Source organism: Setaria viridis, chromosome 9 (assembly GCF_005286985.2).
Source record: "Setaria viridis chromosome 9, Setaria_viridis_v4.0, whole genome shotgun sequence".
Lineage (NCBI taxonomy): Eukaryota > Viridiplantae > Streptophyta > Magnoliopsida > Poales > Poaceae > Setaria > Setaria viridis.
Window position 1 is genome coordinate 15552597 of NC_048271.2, and position 20456 is coordinate 15573052.

At 42.5% G+C, this 20456-nt stretch overlaps 2 protein-coding genes across 3 annotated transcripts; both read left to right on the forward strand.

The window, feature by feature from the left end:
* Positions 1-9264, forward strand: LOC117838323 (uncharacterized). 2 transcript variants are annotated; one of them, XM_034718303.2, is made up of 8 exons: positions 1-304; positions 690-1106; positions 2007-2059; positions 2205-2609; positions 3540-5223; positions 5794-5891; positions 6416-6635; positions 6755-6894. In XM_034718303.2, coding segments are annotated over exons 1-8 (3069 nt in total). In that variant the 5' UTR covers positions 1-114; the 3' UTR covers positions 6757-6894. The 2 variants fall into 2 exon arrangements, with proteins under 2 accessions (XP_034574194.1, XP_034574193.1); XM_034718302.2 differs by lacking the exon at positions 6416-6635 and adding an exon at positions 8390-9264 and having other exon boundaries at positions 4-304; positions 6755-6896.
* A 678-nt stretch (positions 9265-9942) lies between these two features.
* Positions 9943-19922, forward strand: LOC117838324 (pre-mRNA-processing protein 40C). Its single transcript, XM_034718304.2, has 16 exons — positions 9943-10471; positions 11504-11650; positions 11766-11948; positions 12051-12684; positions 12758-12921; positions 13034-13071; positions 14115-14193; positions 14670-15137; positions 15478-15561; positions 15772-15912; positions 16036-16142; positions 16231-16342; positions 17846-17989; positions 18074-18220; positions 18851-18973; positions 19454-19922. Exons 1-16 carry the CDS (start codon positions 10043-10045, stop codon positions 19754-19756), a joined length of 3303 nt encoding a protein of 1100 aa, XP_034574195.1. The 5' UTR covers positions 9943-10042; the 3' UTR covers positions 19757-19922.
* The last annotated feature ends 534 nt before the right edge of the window (positions 19923-20456 follow it).

The window sequence follows — 20456 nt, forward strand, 5'->3', positions numbered from 1 at the left end:
CAAAAACCGACCGGTCCCCCCGGGCGGCCGAGCTCGAGTCGCGCGAGGTTGTGCGCTCTGCCGCTCTGGTGTTGCCACTAAAACCCGGCCATCGCCGCGGGGACGGCGGCCGCCATGCTCCCCCTCCTGGCCACGGCATGGCCGTGCGCTATCCTCTTCCTCCTTGCCAGCGCACTACAGGCGCCGGCGGCTGCGAGCCCCGGTGCCGCTGCCGGCCGTCCGGAATGGCAGGTCCTAACCAGGGCCAACTTCTCCTCCCAGATCCGGCTCCACCCCCACGTCCTCCTCCTCGCCACGATGCCCTGTGAGCCCTACTGCCCGTGCCTGCCTCTGATCTCTGATGAGTTGCCTAGTCGCTTTAGTGGTTCAACTGAGACAAACTTCCTGTCTCCCGGTGAATTTGGATAGCAGAACTCATCTATTTTAAGATTATTACTGAACTCTACGGGAAATGACAAAGCAAAACGCGAATTTTACTGTGCCCCAGATGCTTTATGCAGTCAGTTTGGTTCCCTTTGCATTGGAGCTGCGTAATTAAGCTCAGTGTTCACATGGTTGCGAAATTAAAATTTGCCAAAATGTAGTGTCTTCTTGCATTTGCGGTATAATGTGCTCTGATGCTCTTTATAGACTATGTGGGGATGGCATGCCATAGCCTAACCAATATTGTTACTGATCTTGATCTGTAGGGTATGGTGAGTCCAGAGCATTGATGGCTGACATAGAACATTTGGTTGGTTCCGACGAGGAGCTCGGTCGCCTCAAGCTGATGGTTGTATACAGGAATTCTGAGAAGTTGCTGACAGATGCTATTGGTGCCACTGAAGGAATAAAGGCTGTATACTACCAAGGTTCCAGGCAATTCAAATATCAAGGGAAGCTTCGTGCACGAGATATACTGTCTTCAGTGCGCTATATCATGTCATTTAAGCACGAGGAGGCCCCTTTTGAGGTTTTGCATACAAAAGAAGATGTGGAGACTTTCATCGAATCAACAGATAAAGCTGTAATCCTTTATGAATCTTGTGGATGGTTCACTAGATTGGCTCATGGTGGAAGCAACCAAAGTTATGAGGCGGCTTCATCAAATAACCACACAGAAAATGGTTTGTGAACTCTCCAACTTCCCTACATGTTTTATTCAGCTTTTGAAGCATATGTTTTTGTTTCTTTTGTGGGAGGGAGGGAGAGAAAAACCTTAATATTGGGCTTGATAGCTGTGATCCTACAGGCTACAGCAGTATGGATAAATTTGTATGTAAAACACATTGTGTACAAAAAGTGTTATTTTTAGGGTGCAATATATGGCATAAATCCCCGTGTGAACCGGGCATCTTTAACAACCCACAGCCATTCAACTCCCATGCATAGATGCATTACCAACACCCATGCAATGCCAAGTTGGTAGTATCCAGCGAGGCAGTGCGTCAACACTCCTAATCTCCAATTCGCCATCCCCTTCTTTGTTCTCGCAGAGTTGTAGTTGCAAGCACAAGTTGCCGAATGCCTACGCGGCCACACGGACATGACTAATGAATCTCCTAGTTCTGCCCTTCTTAATTCTTCCCCAACCAGAGTAGGCTGCTTGCCTTGCTATCTTTGCCTCTCTCATTGCCGCATTCATTGGCGGCTATGCTATCACGCCTTAAGCCAGGTGCCGCTGTCCACAACCACAACTCCTCAAGGCACCAGTGTGACTCCACAGCGAAAACTCCTTTCAGTCTAAATCCACTGTGTTTCCTTGCCGAGGTGCCAATAATATGACACCATGCTGAGCTGACAAGGCATGGTCGATGCCTCGGTGTCCTGATGAGAGCTTCTTTTGAAACATGATCTGCCAGGATTCTATTCCATCAGGTTTACTCTTTCAATTTGATTTTCTATAGTCATTGTCCGTTTTATCCACCACTCGCTCCCTGATTTCTCTTACGTAAATCTTTTGAATAAATGATAGTGCCTTTCATCTTCTGATGTCTGGATTCTATATATTCTTTGATGTGCTACAGTTGACATTTCTGGGAAGACACTATCCAGAGAATCAGATGGGCCGCTAGAGCTTGTAAGTGTACTGAAGAAGGTTCCATTTGTATCTGATTAATTACCTGCTGCTATGTTTCTTTGAGAAGAACTATCTGAACTATGAAGATTCAGCAAATATCTGAAGAAAGATCTCTGAAAATATACTTATTTGAGATGACAAACAGGTTATAGAGGATGAAGAACTAACCTTTGGAGGTGAGGGTCAGCTTACTGGTTCTTCTTGGAAAGGTGGGTTTACCTTGGCAAATGAAAGTCTCTCTGGGCAAATTGGAAACACAGACGATGGAAATAGAAAATGTACAATACAGAAGTTCCGTCAGTTTGAAAGCTTCTATGCAAAGCTTACTGCTATAGCAAGAGAATATTTTCTTCCTCCAGAAATAGCTAGATTTGGTCTTATAACCGAAAGATCATTGTTGCCATCACTGGATGTTTCTAATGAAGGCAACCTAGAGACGTGGTTCGTCATCATTCACTATCTGGGATGCACAGCTTGTTCTGTTATTGTGAAAGATGGGGATGACCTGGGAAGTCTAGTGCAGTCCCACCATAATCTGGGCATTAAGGAGGTAGGTGAATAACGATTTTATGCACTTCTGAAATAGAATCAAATATGCATTAAATGCTATCCAATGTTAGTTAATTGCTCAGCTCATTGCTTCTCTCTTCCTTTTGCAAAGTCAATGGAGCAGGTAGAGCTCCTTGGCCGGCTGTATGGCCTGTATGGCCACTGCCTGCCGTATAAGGCAGCAGTGCCATGAGTAGAGGTCAGTAAGCCCTGTCATGTACATAGTACTAGTAGTTGGTAGTATAGTTGGTAGATACACTCATAGCTTTGTGTACTCTACTTTGACTTTGTGCACTATAAAGAGTGGATGAGCAGCTGCAGCTCAGGCAGTTCAACAGCAACAGAGAGTTGTGTGTGTGCTGTGCTCTTTCTCACCTTTCTTCTACCTCCAGCCCGAGTGTGTGTGTGTGTTAGGGAGTAAGCTCAGGGAGCTTACCTTGGCCATTGCCAACATTCAACAGTATGGGCAGTTATTTCTTTTCAATTTTAATGTGTCTGTGAACTATAAATATGCTAGTAGAATAGATATTGGAGGAATAAAAAGCAGTGCCAATGGTCTTCTTGTTATACTTCTTACAATTCCTTTGTTTATCCACTGTTTGATACTTGTTATTTGAACTTTCTTCAAAATGTTTGCAAATATATGCTTCTTTCTTGAAAGACTTTCCTAAACTGTGGCCTCTAGGTGAGAGAATGCATGGATTATGCTTTATACTTACTATATACGTTACTGAGTATTGATTTGTTGATCTTGTTAACTTAACATCTTGTTTCATTGGGAAAACAGTTTTCTTGGATGAATTATTTGTAGTTATGTCGTCTTTTTTTGTGGAGAATGCTATCTTATTTTGGTTTTGATGTGGCCTATAGTATACTTTCAATTCTTACATGCACCAGGCCATGACTTTGAGTTTCCATGTTATATGCATAGGTTGGTGCTGATGAAAGTAGTGCCGAGGCTATCTTCCCTTCAAACAGACCCTCGGTAATTCTATTCATTGATAGATTATCCCACTCTTCAAAAGTCAGGGATGAAAGCAAATTCATCAACAAGTTACTAAGACAGTATGTCCAAACTAACTATCCATTTCATGTCAGTACTGGAGTTCTAAGTAGTGGTACCTCCAAAACACGCTCAAAAACAGTCACTTCTTTGAGGAATGCAGGTATTTCAGATGCCCATTCTGAAACAGGAAGGCTGAGTGCTTGGGCCTCTAAGCTTATGGCACTTGGTGACAAAATGTCAGTTATGGTGGTTAATGATGGAGATAATATTTTGTACAGAAGTTCTAGCCATGGTAGTGGTGGTAATCCTTTATATGACGTTTTGACTAAGTTGCTACACAAAACAAGACCAGGGCATAGGTCAAAGAAAACAAGGATAAGTTTAGTTACAAAAGACATTGGCCTAAATATGCTGTCAGATGATTCTAAAATCCAGGCAGTCGAGTCTCTATCAGTCGAAGGGAGTGAATACAAAAGGACTGACAATTCAGTTGCCACTGCAGATAATTCTAATGATGATATTACTGAAGTTTCTGTGGATGAAAACACTGCAGAAGAAACTGAATATATTGATGATGGGCAAGCACCAAGTATACTTGAGAAAACTCCGGCAACTTACCCTAATGAACATGATAATGATCTTGAACCTGATGCTTTAGAAGTGGAAGACCAAAGCAAAAGTGAAGCTTCAGATATGAGCCCTGATCTTCAGGAAGACATCTCCTATAATGCGTATAGTAGTAGTAAAGTTGGAGGTACATTGCATAAACGCATAGTGGAGAAAACGGTTACAGTAACTTTGGAACCTGATGAGAGAAACATGCAAGCTGACCAAGAGGAATCGGTATCATCAAACGAGCAAGATGATGGGTCTTCAGTACTGGGTAAAGAATTCAGAAAAAATGAAGATGCCATTTATGAAGAGAACGCATTCAATCTACATCAAGGCTCAGAAGAAAGTGATACAAGATGTCCGCATCATGCAACATGTAGATCTTCCCGCAGTCCTGTAAGAGATAACACAGACATTACTGAGCAGGTAACTACAGGTATATCCGAGGACCGTTTTGCTGGTTCTTTCTACTTCTCTGATGGTAGTTACAGGCTCCTGAAAACTTTAACTGGTGGATCAAGAATTCCATCCTTGGTAATTATTGATCCAGTTCAGCAAAAACATTACGTCTTTCCTGAGGAAATCAAGTATAGCTATGCGTCTTTACAGAATTATCTTGACAGTTTTATGAATGGAAGTCTTCCTTCATATTACCCTGTTACCTCATCAGCTAAAAGTTCAAAGGAGCTTCCAAGACCACCTTTTGTTAATCATGATTTCCATGAGGCAAATTCGATCCCTCAGTTGACAACAAATAGTTTTTGTCCGTTGGTCTTCGGATCCGCAGACTGCAATTCAAAAAGTGAATTATCATTTTCAAACACTGAAAATCTTTCATTGGGTTGGAACAAGGATGTAATGGTTCTTTTCAGCAACTCTTGGTGTGGGTTTTGCCAGCGAGCAGAGCTGGTGGTTCGTGAGTTACACCGATCATTTAAGAGCTTTTCCAGTTATTCAGATTCTGTATTTGCAAATGTTCAAGATGTGCACACTGAAGGTAATACCTGAATTACTTATACTGTTAGCTGAGAGCTCGCATTATTATCTTTATCTTCAGAAATGTGATAACAGTTTGTTCTCTTTAGTTGAGATTTGAGGGTCATGCTGTAAATTGAATTAGAACTAATTTGCATCTAGTGCAAGTCATGCTAAGTTGCTTACCTCCCATCTTTAATGGTGAACGTCATAAATGTAGCCTTGTTATAGACTTCTAGATGTCACGACTGACACCAATGGCTCACAAGTCAAATGCCAGAAATCACTGGAAATTCACTTTCAAAGTTTTCAATGACAGAAGTTGCACCTTAACCTGTGGAGCCATGTTACCATTAATTGTGAAAATGACAATGTAAAGAAAAAGGGTAGTAAGTTGCAATATTACTGCAGTGCCATCCAAGCATATACATGCCACATCATTGCATCGTAAAGTCACTAAGTCAGCAGAACCCGTTTATTGCAGTATCTTCCTTTTGAGTTTAGAACATTGGTTACGCATATTCCCTATGTTCCCTGCATATCAAATGATAATTATTGATTGTGTATTAAAGAATCATCCTTTTGGTTGCAGAGAAAAACAAAAAATATGCCATGAAGGGCTTTCCAGTGATTTACATGATAGACTGCACATCAAATGAATGCCACCATTTACTAAAATCTGCAGGCATGGTAATACTTATTTTTAATCATATATTCCCATCTCTTGAAGTTTGCTCCCTCCTGTAACAGCACAAATTCTATGGATATAATCAATTAGGAACTTTCTATGTTTGGTTGTCATTCTTTAACATGAAATAGGTTGGATCAGGGGCTAGTGGCTTAGAGGATTAGGGGAACATTGTGTTTGGGAAACTCATAATCTTTGTTGATAAGCCAAGGTGCATGGGATGTAAGTGGGTGTGGGATATGATGGGGTGTCTTCTAATAACTTGTGTCAAAAGGTACTCGTATGAGCAACACGCAAGCACGGCAGTCTTTTTTGGGGTTATCTGGATATAGATATAACTTCAGAGGACTTCGTCATTTGACCATTGAACAACTATGATATCTAGAGTTTGCTAGTGGTCGAACGCTAACTGGTTCAAGCTTGGTAGGGCCCTCTATGGCCCCAACCAGCCTTGACCCACACAGTTCAGTTTGTTTAACACTATTTATATGGTTCTAACGTAATGTTGTAGTGTGTTCCTTCCCAGGAAGTTCAAAGTATTGAATTCAAAGCTGTGCCTGCACAAGTTTTTAAACTCAAATCAATTCAGACCCTGTTTGGAACATGTGAATGTTATAGGGAGCATACCATTTTCCTTCAGGAATTGGGAAATCCCCCCATTATTATGGGGTGGTATCCAGCAATCAGTTTTCTGAAATGCATAGATTTTTTAAAAGGCCTTTCGATGCTGCCCAAGTATCAAGAATGTATGTTCTTGAGCTTCCTTAGTTAACAACAACTACTACAGCACCTCCTTAGTTAACTGAATATTTTAGTACTGATGCACTTACTAATGCTACTGTATTGCTCCTTCATCTACGCACAGGAAGAGCTTTATCCTACACTGTTGCTTTTCCCTGCGGAAAACAAAAGTGCAATAGCATACGAAGGGGGAATGTCAGTGGCTCATTTAATCGAATTTTTGGAGTCTCATGTGAGCAATTCTCACCATCTATTGGATTATAAAGGTTGGTGGCAAAACATCTTGTAATTGCATCTGTTTCTACTTAAAATATTTAGATGTGCTATAATTCTGTAATATATGTTAGCTTACACTTAACAACATTATTGTTTCTTAAAGTTGTGTTAATCTTTTTATAACACATGGAAGTCTACCTTGTCCATGTGCTGGTCACCTGTCTGGTATGCTAATTTAGTTTACCACTCTTATCTGGAGTTCTGGACAGCCAGATGCTTGGCCCTGTTTGTTTGAGCTTTGGCTTCCCTGAAAGCTGGCTTTTGGCTTTTGCTCCTGGAAGTGTGGCTTTCTGAAAATTGGCTTCTCCAAAAGCTGAGGTCGTTTGGCAACATAGCTTTTTGGATGGTGAGGTGGATGGTCCGTCCGGTGAGGTCCACCTGTCATCCTTATCTTCAACCTTCTCTCTCGCTGCGCCTGAGCTCTCCCCCTGCTCATCCGCTGCCAATGGTCGCGCTTGTGCTCCCCCACGGCCATGCTCCTGCCCCCCGCCCCTCCCCGTGCTCCTCCACGCCGGCGTGGAGCCGTGGCCTGGAGCTCGCCCCGCCCCACAAGGCCATGCTCCTGCCCCCGCCTTCTCCATGCGCTCCTCCATGTCGGCGGGGACCCGCTGCCTGGAGCTCACGCCACCCCACACGTTCCCCGCCCCTACGCTCCTCCACGTCGGCTGGGAGGCATGACCTGGATGCCCCGCCCCCACGGCACTCTCCCCCGCCCCCACGGCGCACTCCTCCGCGTCGACCTAGAGCCGCAGCCTGAAGATCCCCCACCCCGTCCCCTCCCCTGTGCCGGCCTAGAGCTTGCCTTGCCCCGGAGTCCGAGGAGGGGCGCCGTGCGGCAGCAGCAGTGCGTGCGCCGGCAAGGTCGAGGAGGAGCGCCGCATGCCGCCGGCGGATCTATGGAGGGTGGCATTGGCGGCGGTTGGGCCGGTTGGGGCCGGTGATGGGAGATAGGCGACGGAGGCTGGGGAAAGAAAGAAAAATAACGATTTGATAACTTAAGTGGTGGCAGGTGGGTAATTTTGAGGAAGTTGTCGTAGGAAGCTGTGGAAAGCTCACATTTCATTGCTTCTGGGCTTCCCGTGTATTTGTAGCTTTGGGGGCCCTTTTGCTTTCCAAAAGCTAGTCCAAGAAGCTAGCTGTTTGTTTGGGCTTCCAGCTTTTGAGGTCAAGAAGCTGGCAGGAAGCCTAAACAGACAGGGCCTTATTCTAGAAGTCCCCCAAACCTAAGGTGCCATTATACTAATGAGGATTTGTTTGAAGAGCTGTGTCCCTAGAGGCTTGTCATTGCCTCATCAGTCACCATTTGCTTTATTTTCCAAAACATTGGTATTGTTTTCCTGGTACTTTTAAATCAAGTTTCACAAACGTCACATGCATTCCTACACCTGAACGAAGATAATGAACCATATAAGTTTTTTGCATACTGGTCAATTTTAGAGCGGTTCATACATGCTCTAAAGCCTATTTTCTCCTTGGTACTCAGGATTTATGTGGAAGAAGAGAATGGCTACACAGCAAGATGCACCACAGGCAATTCCATTTCACATCAGCGATAAAGGCAGCGGCGATGTTGGTTCTGACTTACCAAATCATTCAAATGTTGTTACAGGATCCATCCTCACTGCCACCGAGAAGCTTGGGACCACAGTTCCATTTGATAACGCTAAAGTGCTCATTGTATCTTCTGATTCTCATGGAGGCTTCCATGGCTTGATCATCAACAAACGATTAAGCTGGGGTGTCTTCAAGAATCTGGACAGCTCGATGGATTCTATCAAGCACACCCCGCTTTTCTACGGCGGCCCTGTTGTGGTGCAGGGTTATCACCTTGTTAGCTTGTCAAGAGTAGCCTGGGAGGGGTACATGCAAGTCATACCAGGCGTCTATTATGGGAACATAATTGCCACAAGCCGGGTAGTCACACGGATCAAGTCAGGTGAGCAATCTGTTGATGACCTGTGGTTCTTCTTAGGCTACTCGGGGTGGGGATACAACCAACTTTTTGATGAACTATCCGAAGGAGCATGGCTTGTCAGCGGGAAGCCGATTGAGCATTTGGACTGGCCGGAGAGCTGAAAAGGTTATCTGGGCGACCTCTATTGTTGCTCCAACAAAAAATTTCAGTCCGTCTTGCACATACCTCCCCACACTGCAACATAGCATTGTACTTCACCTTTTTGGATCAGAGACATCGCGCCCTGTGTTTTCAGATCATGTTCACACTGTACTACGGTGTCACAAATTTGTTAGACATAGTACGTCGAATCTTTGATAATGAAGGCTGCCTGCTATTGTTCCATGTGAATTTATCTTCAAAAATTTTAGTGGAAGTTATTTGAAGGAAACTTTTCTTTTCAATTTTATGAGATTTTTTGGGAAACATTATAAATTCAGCCGCTCATATACATGCGCGTGCTCTCGGTCATATCTCTATAAATACACCATCCTATGAGCTTCTACAAAAGATTGATCAACATATGTTGAGATTGACGAGATCCCACTAGTTATCAACGGGTAGGTCGCCTACCATATGGCATCGTTAAATCCTGAATAGCAACTCGAGTAGATAGTTGGCTTATGAGAGTTTTTTTGGTTGGCTTATGAGATTCTTTTTTCTGGATTGGTACGTAACAAGGAGTTACATCACTTGGACAGTTCGTTTATGAGAATTTTTTTTGAATTAGTACGTAACAAGGGATACGTCCCCTACAGAGCCCTACCATATAACGTCGTTAAATCCTGGAATCCAACCTGGTGGACGGTTCACTTTTGAGAATTTTTTGGATTGGTACACGTGACAAAGGGTGTACGTTGCCTACTTGCCTACCATACAGCGCAACTCGGGTGCGCAGTTCGCTTATGAGAATTTTTTGGAACGGTAGTAACAAGGCGCTGACTGTTCATTAGCCATTCTGACTTATTTATTCCGAATCCTCTTTTTTTTCTGTTCCAAACGATAACAACCCAACCCGTTTCACTAGAATTAGCCCGGCCAGCGGTCAGGCTACGGCCCACGGGCCAATTTGAAGTCCTCCCTCTTCCTCGCTCGACTGCCACTGCATCTCTCGCGGGAGCCGCGACGCTTATCGATTTCTCCTCCCTCACAAAACCCTAGGCCTCAACCACCAACCCAGTCATGGCGACGCCGGCGTCGGTCGTCTCCGACGTGGCCGAGCCACAAGCCGAAGAATCCCCTCAGGTTGAGGCAGCCGCCACGGCGGAACAGGAAGGGCCCAAGTCAGAAGCGGCCGCCGCGGCGGAATCGGCAGGGGCATCCAATCCGCCCGCCGTCGCGGCGGCAGCCCCTGGAGACGCCTCCTCCTCTCCCTCTCCCGCTCCCGCTCCTACCACCGCTTGCGATTCTGTGGTGGTGCCTCCTCCGGCTTCTCCAGCTACGCCCGCAGCACCAGGGCCGGCGCGGCCGCAATTTGCAGGCTCCCCGGCCTACATGGCGCCCCCTGGGCCGTCTCCGTCGCCAGCCTTTTCTTATAATGTACTGCCGAGGGCGCCACCAGCCCAGCAAGTTGGCAGCGGTGCAGCTTCAGTACAGCCAGGCTCTTCTCCGGTAGGCATCTTGTCTTATCCCCTACTGCAGCTTATCAGCCCTGCCATTGCAATGGTGTACATGCTTGCTAGGGAGGTTTACTTTTTCGCTCTTGCGTTACTGTATATATCTACATGTTTAATGTTGTGATTTTGTCTAGAATGAGATAATGCTAGCTTTTGCAACTGAACTCAATTGATTAGCTTTGATGATGAGCATTGTGCAGTGACATTCAGACAGGTTACCATAGTTGATTATTTTTGTATGCAAACATCATGAAGCCACAAACATATTTTCTATAGAAGACTTTTGTACTCATGGAGACTCAATGCTAGTAATTTCACCTATGAGTTTGCTAGCTGAATTGCAACATAGTCTTTCAGTTTCTATATTGAGCTGATGATCACAATACTCGACTATTATCAGTGCCTGGTTAGCTTCAATGGAAGATTGCTAGACCATGCTTTTGGTCAAGGCATTGCCAATTTAACTGTATGTTGCATAGCTCATGTTATTATTTTAGTGTTGTGATTTTTTTATGTTAAAACATACTTTATTGTGATCGAAGATAATAGATAGCAAGTTCATTTTGTTTTATTTTGCGTATATATTATTAGCCTGTGGAGTCTTTGCACGTTGATTTTTTGAATCTGTCAAATGTCTAGAAACTTACTCAAGTCAGTGATAATTTTGCATTATGTTGTGTCTATAAGTGCTTGAAATTGATTAACTGATAGCTATTAATGGCATGGAACATATTTGGCAACAGTTTATTTAGAAGATTGAGGTCCTGTTTGCAACAGCTTATGATTGTGCATTATTGGAGAAGCTAGTCAAATATTCAATTCATTTTTTATTATTTTTATTGATACGCTGCTGTGAATCCTGCCACTTTCAAAGAGGCCTAATACAAAGTTGACAACCCAAATTTACTATTGTGTACGGAAGCATAATCTTTCTGTTAAAGAAGGAAGGATGGAAACTACAAACAAGCCAACTTAGTCAACAGTTGGGTTGGCGTTCCTGTATCTCATGGATTTTTTTCCCTTCCAGGCACCCATGGCTGCTCCTATGCCTGCAGCAGCTCTTCAGCCACCAGCTCCAGGGCAATATTTTGGGAACAGGCCTTCTTTCTCATATAACGTAGTCTCACATGCTAATGCTAGATTGCCTACTGGTCAGCAGTTTCAACCTGGCACTGTAATTTCTCATGGCTTTATTATCATTACCATTGATACTAGTCTTTTTTTGTCTTAAATTAGTGACCTGATTCTATTATCTGACGCCCTAACTCTTAATATTATTTTTCTTGCAGGGAACAAATCATGCTGGTCAAGCTTCTAGATTTATTCCACCAGGTTCCTTGCAGCCTCCTGCCCCTGGGCCATTAGCTCGGCCAGGTATCCCAGGGGCTATTGCACCTACTCCTGGATCTATTCAGTTGCCATTTTCAGTGCGAAGGCCATCCAATATTCCTTTTGGTGCTAGTGCGCAACAGGTGCATTCCCAAGCCTCTTTCTATTTCCATTAAATACTATACATCAATCTGTTTGCTTTTGTATTTTATAACCTTTGGAGTAACTTGATGAGTTTATCACAGGGCAACTTGGACATTAATACTTCGAAATCAGATGCCCCAAGTGTGCCAGAGGTTAACCCCCATACTATGCAGTTGCCTACTGGCCCGCCATCAAATTCCCCTTCAACAATTGCAAGTGCTTCTGGAAGTTCTTCAATCCCTATTCAGATGCCATCAAATCTGTCATTGCCACCTCGGCCTGAGGTATTTGGAACTGCTAGACCATCTGTACCTGGACAACCTTCTCCAATCTTCTCTAATCCAACAAGCCTCCCTGGGAGGCCTATTGTTCCATCTGCTGCTCCTTTGCCCCAAACAGCACCATCAATTGCAAACCCAGGTGCTATTCTGCAGAATTCTCAACCAACATTTTACCCATCCTATCCAGGGCATGGTATTGTCCCACCTCAACCATTATGGGGACACCTCCATCCTCCACAGCCTACTGGGTTTCAGCAGCCTCCCTTCCAGTCTTATCCTGGTCCTGTAGGGTCTCTTGGCAAGCCAATGGTTGGGGCTTCTGCTGCGACTACGGCCTTTGCAAATGTCCAACCATCTGGTGACCCAACTGCTGGTGAGGATCGGAAAGAACAGATGTCAACAAATCCAGGATCTGAACAGCCCACTCATGCTTCAGCTGGGCCAGATTCTACAGGTAATATTTTACTCGATTTGATATTTGGTCTTGGTTTTCATAGTTCTTCTCATGATAATGTTTAATGCTGCAGGACATGGAGGTCAAGTCAATGAACAGCTGGAGGACAAAAGAAGTACTATTGTTCAGGGTTCGGATGCATGGTCTGCTCACAAAACTGAAACTGGTGTTGTATACTATTACAATGCCCTGACTGGAGAATCGACTTATCAGAAACCACCTGGTTATAAGGGGGAGGTAGTTGCACAGAGGACTAGCTTTATCAAGTAATATGACTTCATTCTAGTATGGGGACATGGCAATTTAGCATCACAATTTAACTAATTTCTCTCTTCTTTGTTTACTGCAGCCTGAGAAGGTTGCAACACAACCAGTTCCAGTTTCTTGGTATGTCTGAAACTACCGTGCTTATTCTAAACTATGTTTGACTGATTTTACAATTGGAGTTTTGTCTTGGTGGGTGAACGTTGCAAGCATTTTTATCTGTCCCTTTTCTTGAAGGCACAACCAATTTAGTCTGAATGGCTGCCATGATTTCTGATTGCCTCTGCATCAACTGAAAAGTTATAACTGCATATGCTACAGCCTACATGAATAGGCAGTCTCTAAAGCTAGGATTCATTTTGTATTAACAGTTCTCCAGCTACAGGTTATGCTAGCAGCCTGATCGTTATTCTAGAATCAGGGCTGTTGGAGCCTCAGAATTCTGCACTAGAAATAGCATTTCCCTTGCTATAATGCATAACCGCATATGTCTTGGTTGTGCGGCGAGCTGGTGTAACAAAGACCTTACTTTTGCTGAATTACAGGATCCCTTGGTCATTTTTTGTTTGATCAAATATATAATATTTAACTAATTTCCTTTTTATGTGGAAGCTGGCTGGGGCTAGAGGAGTTTCTCATCTCCTTGCCATGGTGCTTCCACAGTTTAGTTTAGCAGTGGTCTCATAGGGTCTGGTCTTTCCTTTTGTGTTAAAAGGGTGAGTAGTTTTTTGTAAAGTGTTTTGGTTTTTCTGCTTAGGTTTTTTCCATAAAAACCTGGCTGTATCCTGGGTTTTTCCCTACAAACCCTTTCTTCTTAATATATTGATACGCAGCTCTCCTGCGTGTTCGAGAAAAAAATATTATATGCCACTACATTGCATGTTTGATATAGTCTGTTTAATTAGACATAAAGAAAACCCAAGCCGCATAAAATTCCAATTTGCTATAATAAATGGTGCAATTGTAATGATGGTCCTAAATGTACTGTTTATTATATGATTGATCATTAGCCATGTAGATTGCAAAATTACTAGCTGAAAATATGCATGGTTGTCAGTATCCTCTTCAGTTGCTCTTTATCTGATCAATGCATTCTGGTTTGTCTTCTATATTTGTCCATGTTCACGAATTTAATGCGACATGGAATCTATTTTTTACCCTGCCAGGGACAAAGTGGCTGGTACTGACTGGAGCATAGTAACTACAAGCGATGGAAAGAAATATTATTATGATAACAAGCAAAAGGTAAGATCTTGACCATGGCCTTGGGCAACTTTAGTGTATTGCATCTTCGCTTTTGTTAATATGGACCCACATGTAAGGTACTAGGTTGGCACAAAATGCTTGAGTGTTTAGCACTACTGTCATATGCAAATTAGGACCTACAGTTGGATATAATTAAAAGGAAAAATATCTTCTCAGCTGTCGCATCCAATCTTTTCGAGATTCCTCTTCTCTGACTGACACTTGGCTCATGCATGCCTTTCTTTCCTTGGCACTGGGTGCTGAACTTAGCTAAGGTTCTATGCTAGCCCCCCGTGAAAAACTTACTCCAGTGTATGGACAGGGCGCAATCACTCTGTCCTCTTGGCACCTTATTTTCTATCACGCTGGAGCTGCCCTTAATAGCTTGGCAGCATGCAGTATCGGAGTTGCGTAGGTCTTTGGGTATGTCATGAGTTTATGTATGCCTTGTTGCTGAATGCTGAGTTGCTTAACAGGTTAGCAGCTGGCAACTTCCGCCAGAGGTGGCTGAACTCCTCAAGAATGTGGAATCTGACTCCTTAAAAGAAGGTTCAACTTCACTGCAGGATGCTGCTACTATAGATAATAAGGGAGTAATAAGCATTGATGCAAGTACTCCTGCCATACAGACAGGTGGCCGTGATTCGTTGCCACTTCGGCAAACAGTTGCCCCTGCATCGCCATCTGCATTGGATTTAATAAAGAAGAAATTGCAGGATGCTGGTGCTTCCAGTGCGCCTTCACCTCTCGCTACATCTTCATCTGCTGCTTCTGAATTGAATGGATCCAAACCAGCTGATGCTGCACTTAAGGGGCAGCAAGTGTCGAATAATTGTGAGAAATCAAAAGATAACAATGGCGATGCGAATATGTCTGATTCCTCTTCAGATTCAGATGATGAGGAACATGGCCCAAGTAAAGAGGACTGCATTCGTCAGTTTAAGGTGGTTCTTGTGACATTTCTCTGGATTTTAGTGTAGATGCTGAGGGGGTTCACTGCTTCTCCATGATTTTTTTTCCTATGCTACCCCATACCTTCTGTTATTCCTTTTCATTCTAGAATGGAGATGATCATTTGAAATAATGAAGCTTGATGTTTGCTCATTTTTGTTGGGTCTGATGTACCGTGGACTCTTTTGGGTCTTTTCTGAGATAAACAGCTAGGTTTCCACTTCTAATTGGAGAATTAGGATAGCCGACTAAAACTGTAGGGTTACATTTTGGCCAGAATAGATGAATATACTATGATGTTTACATGATGTGCTTGTGTGCTAAATTTCACAGGAGATGCTAAAGGAACGAGGAGTTGCACCATTTTCGAAATGGGAGAAGGAACTTCCAAAAATAGTGTTTGATCCACGCTTTAAGGTGTGCTATGTTTGTGATCTTGCATGTGACTGGCCTTCTGTCATTTGAGTTGATTAACACTTACTATATTAGATGCATCTTCCCCTCTGAATGTGCATTTAAAGCAGATTGGTTACGGTTTAGCTTTTACAAACTGGTAATTTTCTTGGCAAGTAATAAACATGACAAGTGACTAGGTCCAAGTTATATGTATATATTTTGTTTTTATAGGCTATTCCTAGTCACTCAACAAGGCGGGCTATATTTGACCACTATGTTCGCACACGTGCTGAAGAGGAACGGAAAGAGAAAAAAGCTGCACAGAAGGCTGCAGTAGAGGCATATAAAGAATTACTGGAAGAAGCATCCAAGGTCCAATATCAACTTTGATTGTTTTCCCTGTAAATTGACTTGGCCATGTAATGATAGCGAAATGGCTCGCCTATAAAGGTGATAGCATTCATAAGTGTCATGCCATTTAAATATATATTGCAGGACATCAATGAGAAAACAGAGTATCAGGAATTCAAAAGAAAATGGGGTGCTGATCCTAGGTTTGAAGCCTTGGATCGAAAGGAAAGGGAGGCTCTTTTTAGTGAGAAGTATGCCTAACGCTGAACAAATGATTTTGAATTTATTTAAGTTAATTATGTGAGCTATACGTTTATGTAATGCATCACTTTTGAGCAGGGTAAAGGCTATTCAAGAAAAAGTCAAGTCAATGCGCAAAGCTGTCGTTGCCGACTTCAAATCAATGCTTCGAGAAAGTAAAGATGTAACTTCAACTAGCCGATGGACAAAAGTATGTATTTTGTTCTTATTTTACTGAATGTAACTACTGCAATAACAAAGCCTTTAGCATCGAAGTACCAAACAAGTTGGGGTTGGCAAGAGATGAAATGCAATAAGAGCCAACTGACCAAAAACTGTAGGATTAAATTAAAAACAGTACCAACTATTTACAATATAGAAATAAATACCTCAAATTCTAAATCATGGTTCTGGCACATAGATTGCTAATTTCCACATGCTTAATCCAAGTAAGGTAATTCTTTGTCTACATTTCCCTCATCACACCCAGGATTGCACCTGAATCTGATTCATGCAGTGTTCTTAAATCTTAACTCTTAAGGTGTCACCAGGTGACAAGGCGTACCTGAGGTGCCACAAGGGCCTAATTACGCCTTGTCGCCTAGGCGATAAGGCATACCCAAGGCGCCACAGGATGCCTTATCTCTTTAGGAACCATGGATTCATGTAAATACGGTGTAACCAATCCATGTGACATCACATATCTACACTAGCATATTATAATCTTATATGTGTGTGATTCTATTGACCCTTTATGTATCAGATTTCGTTTCTGCTACCTTCTATTCATGTTAGCAGGGATGGATGTGTCCTCTTTTGAGATCCAAGAAGCTCTAAACTTGACATATGTGTAATGTGTGCATGACTTGACGGAACTGAATTCTTCTGAGACTGACAATTTACCACAAGTCAAGAGCTACCTCATATCTATGGAGGTGTTCTGTCTAGTAACTAACATACTGATCTACTGCTGACTGATATGATATCTGTTCTCAAGACCCTGATATCAATATGTCACCTGAATAGACTTCATACCTGTTTTAAAAGGCGGTGCTAGATGTCCTAGCATCTAGGCGTTTTTTTTTGCCTAAATTGGTTTAGGATTTGACCTATAAATCAAACTTAGACAAATTAGACATGAAGGAAGATAAACTGTGGTCATGCAACTTGTAGATGCATGATAATATCAAATTCTTTGTTTTAATATGTGTGATATTTTCTCTATTTAATGAGTCATTATTCCTACTAATTAGAAAAATCATAACTGTCTAGGACCGCAATGGAGCTAGGCAGAGCCTGACCACCTGCCTAGCGCCTAGTGCTTTTTGAAACATTATAAAGTAATGGTAGTCTGTTTTGGTATGATAGTTTTGTCTGGCTTACATTTGATCGGATTGCATCATCCTGATGTTCACATTGACAAGCTGTGCACTTCACATCTGTCAATTTACAGTTGTGCGTGGCCCTGAAACAGCTCCTTCTATTCAGAACATCATAAATCTATAACTTAAATGTTTATTTGCAACATCTTATTGAATGCCATTTTTTAAGGAAACAGTGTGGGAGAAGCCTATTGGGAGGATTTATCACCAATAGTAATAATAGCATACTGTTATTGTTGGATACTTGGATGTAGTAGGACCTTGCAGTGTAATTTATGGGTTGTTTTTGTACTTATGAATCAATGTTCATGTTCATACACTGAATCATGTAGGTGAAAGAAAATTTCCGGAGTGATCCAAGGTACAAAGCCACGAAGCACGAAGAGAGGGAGACTATATTTAACGAGTACATAGCGGAACTAAAATCTGCTGAACAGGAAGCTGAACAAGCTGCCAAGGCCAAAGTGGATGAGCAAGTCAGTCAACTTAACTGATGAACTTCGTGATCCTTTTTTTTTTAAACTATGTATAGCTTTACATATACTTTGGTATTTATCCAGGCCAAGTTAAAGGAGAGGGAACGTGAAACACGCAAAAGGAAAGAAAGGGAGGAACAGGAAATGGAGAGAGTAAAAATGAAGGTTCGAAGAAAAGAGGCTGTGTCATCATACCAAGCTTTGCTTGTTGAAATGATTAAGGATCCCAAGGTGATTTGAGTTACATGTTAAATTTCTGAACATGCTCATCTTTACCTGTCAACGAAGCACTTATAGACTGTCTCTCATTGTTGTTGACAGAATAGTGTCATACTATTTATTGTGCCCTTCACTGGTGTTTTTCTTTGGTATGCAAACTGGTTTTGATTGGCAAGTTACTACTAGGATGGACGGAGTGTCATTTCGTATTTAGAAGATATTGCCTAGTGCCGTGTCCAATGGAAAGCAAAATTAGATGTGACTAGCCAGTTGCTACTGGCCTTAGAAAGGAAGAAAAGCCATGAGAGGTGTACAGAGAGATTTAGGCATTTAGCTGCCAACTATAAATCCCTACCTTTTCCATGAGACCTATGAATCCTTGGTTCTGATTGTAAAGAACAATAATATGAACAGCCGTTCGCTGTCATCTGGTCTATGATGCTGTAGCTAGGATGCGTCATAGCTTCTCTGGTCCTGTTTGTCTGCATTAGTGCATTTACTTTTTCTTTTTTTAAACTTAGTTTAAGCTTCCTGTTAGCCTTTGACTGACATAGTTTTGCTGTACCTACTATAGTTCACTTCATATTGGCAAGTTGGTAACTATGCATTGTAGAATTCAACAATTTTACTTTTGTGCTATAGGTATCATGGACAGAATCCAAACCAAAACTTGAAAAGGATCCGCAAGGCCGTGCTCTAAATCCTGACTTGGGCCAAAGTGATGCAGAAAAGTTATTCCGTGACCATGTCAAGGACCTATATGAGGTAATCCAAATGTTGTAAGTTCATGTAGCTACTGAACTAAGAATTTGAAATTACTCTGGCACCATGGCTGTTTGTTCACTCAATCTGGATCATATTACTCATGAAATCACATGACGGAATCAAGATTTTGATAACCATGTTTGTGGTCTCCATTCTGTCCAAATCAATTTCTTTATTTACCAAATTATTTCTGTTGTGCACACATTCTACCTGTTAAAGCCTTACTTGTGTTGGACACATTCACTGCCTGGGCACTAGGCACACAACCTTTGGCCTGTTAATTATGAGTAGTAGGCACAAATCTTATTGCATACTTTTGTTTGAGGTTGTAGCACTTGATGCTTGAGTAGTATGGTACTTAAATATCTTGTCATCAACCGGCTGTCATAGGATCATCATTTTTATGCATTTTGTAATTCTGCTCGGATGCTTTGTTATTGTGTCATCATTTTGACCCAATGTTGCTATAATTTCACCCAGCGCTGTGTACGTGATTTCCGGGCACTTCTATCTGAGGTTATCACTCCAGAGGTAGCAGCACGGACATCAGACGAGGGGAGGACTGCGGTCAACTCTTGGAGTGAAGCAAAATGTCTTCTAAGATCTGATCCAAGGTACAACAAACTGGCGAGTAAAGATAGAGAGTCTATTTGGCGGCGCTATGCTGATGACTTGACGAGGAAACTCAAACAATCAGACACGAAGGAGAAGGAGAAGGAGAAGGAGAAATCGGATACAGATGGCAAGCAACGTAGGTCCTCTGATCCACCTAGGCGGAGGTAGCCGCTTATAGTAACAGCCACCTAGTACTTCCTTGCTGTTGGTAGTTAAGCTCCTGCTTACACACTTTTGTAATATATATTGAGCTGCCATCATCATCACAGCAAGTTTTGATACTGAGAGCTTCCTTTTTTTTCCCAATGCAATTCGATTACCCGTTCTGGAGCTATCGTACGCCGTATATTCGGGCAACATCTTGCAGTTGATGTCTTTTGTCTAAAACCCAGTTTACTAGGCCAAGTAGTGATATTCCCGGTTGAATTTTAGCCCATAAAGACTGGTAGTGCCCGTGCCTGGAGTATCATTTGGTTACTGGATCTATAAACTTTCTGTGTCAAATGAATGCTCCTCTTTTAACTAGATCAGCAATCTCTGTTTCGGATGCGGTCTAGTCGCAACGTTCTTGCATCCGGAAGACACATCCGAATGGACCGCAGCCTTCTTGCATCCAGAAGATACGTCCGAATGGACTGAACGTCTCAACCTTGAACCGAAGAATCGTACACTTTTTTTGTTAAGCAAGCAAAAGTGAGTACTCCCTCCGTTCCAAATTACTATTCTAGTTATGTATGTAGAAAAATTAAAATGAATAATAATTTAGGACGGAGGGAGTACGTAGTATCAAAATCCATGCAGAGTTCAGTGCAGTCCATCTAAGTTTGTCATTTAGAATTAGTAGCGAATGCAGCCTGTGATCTTAGCA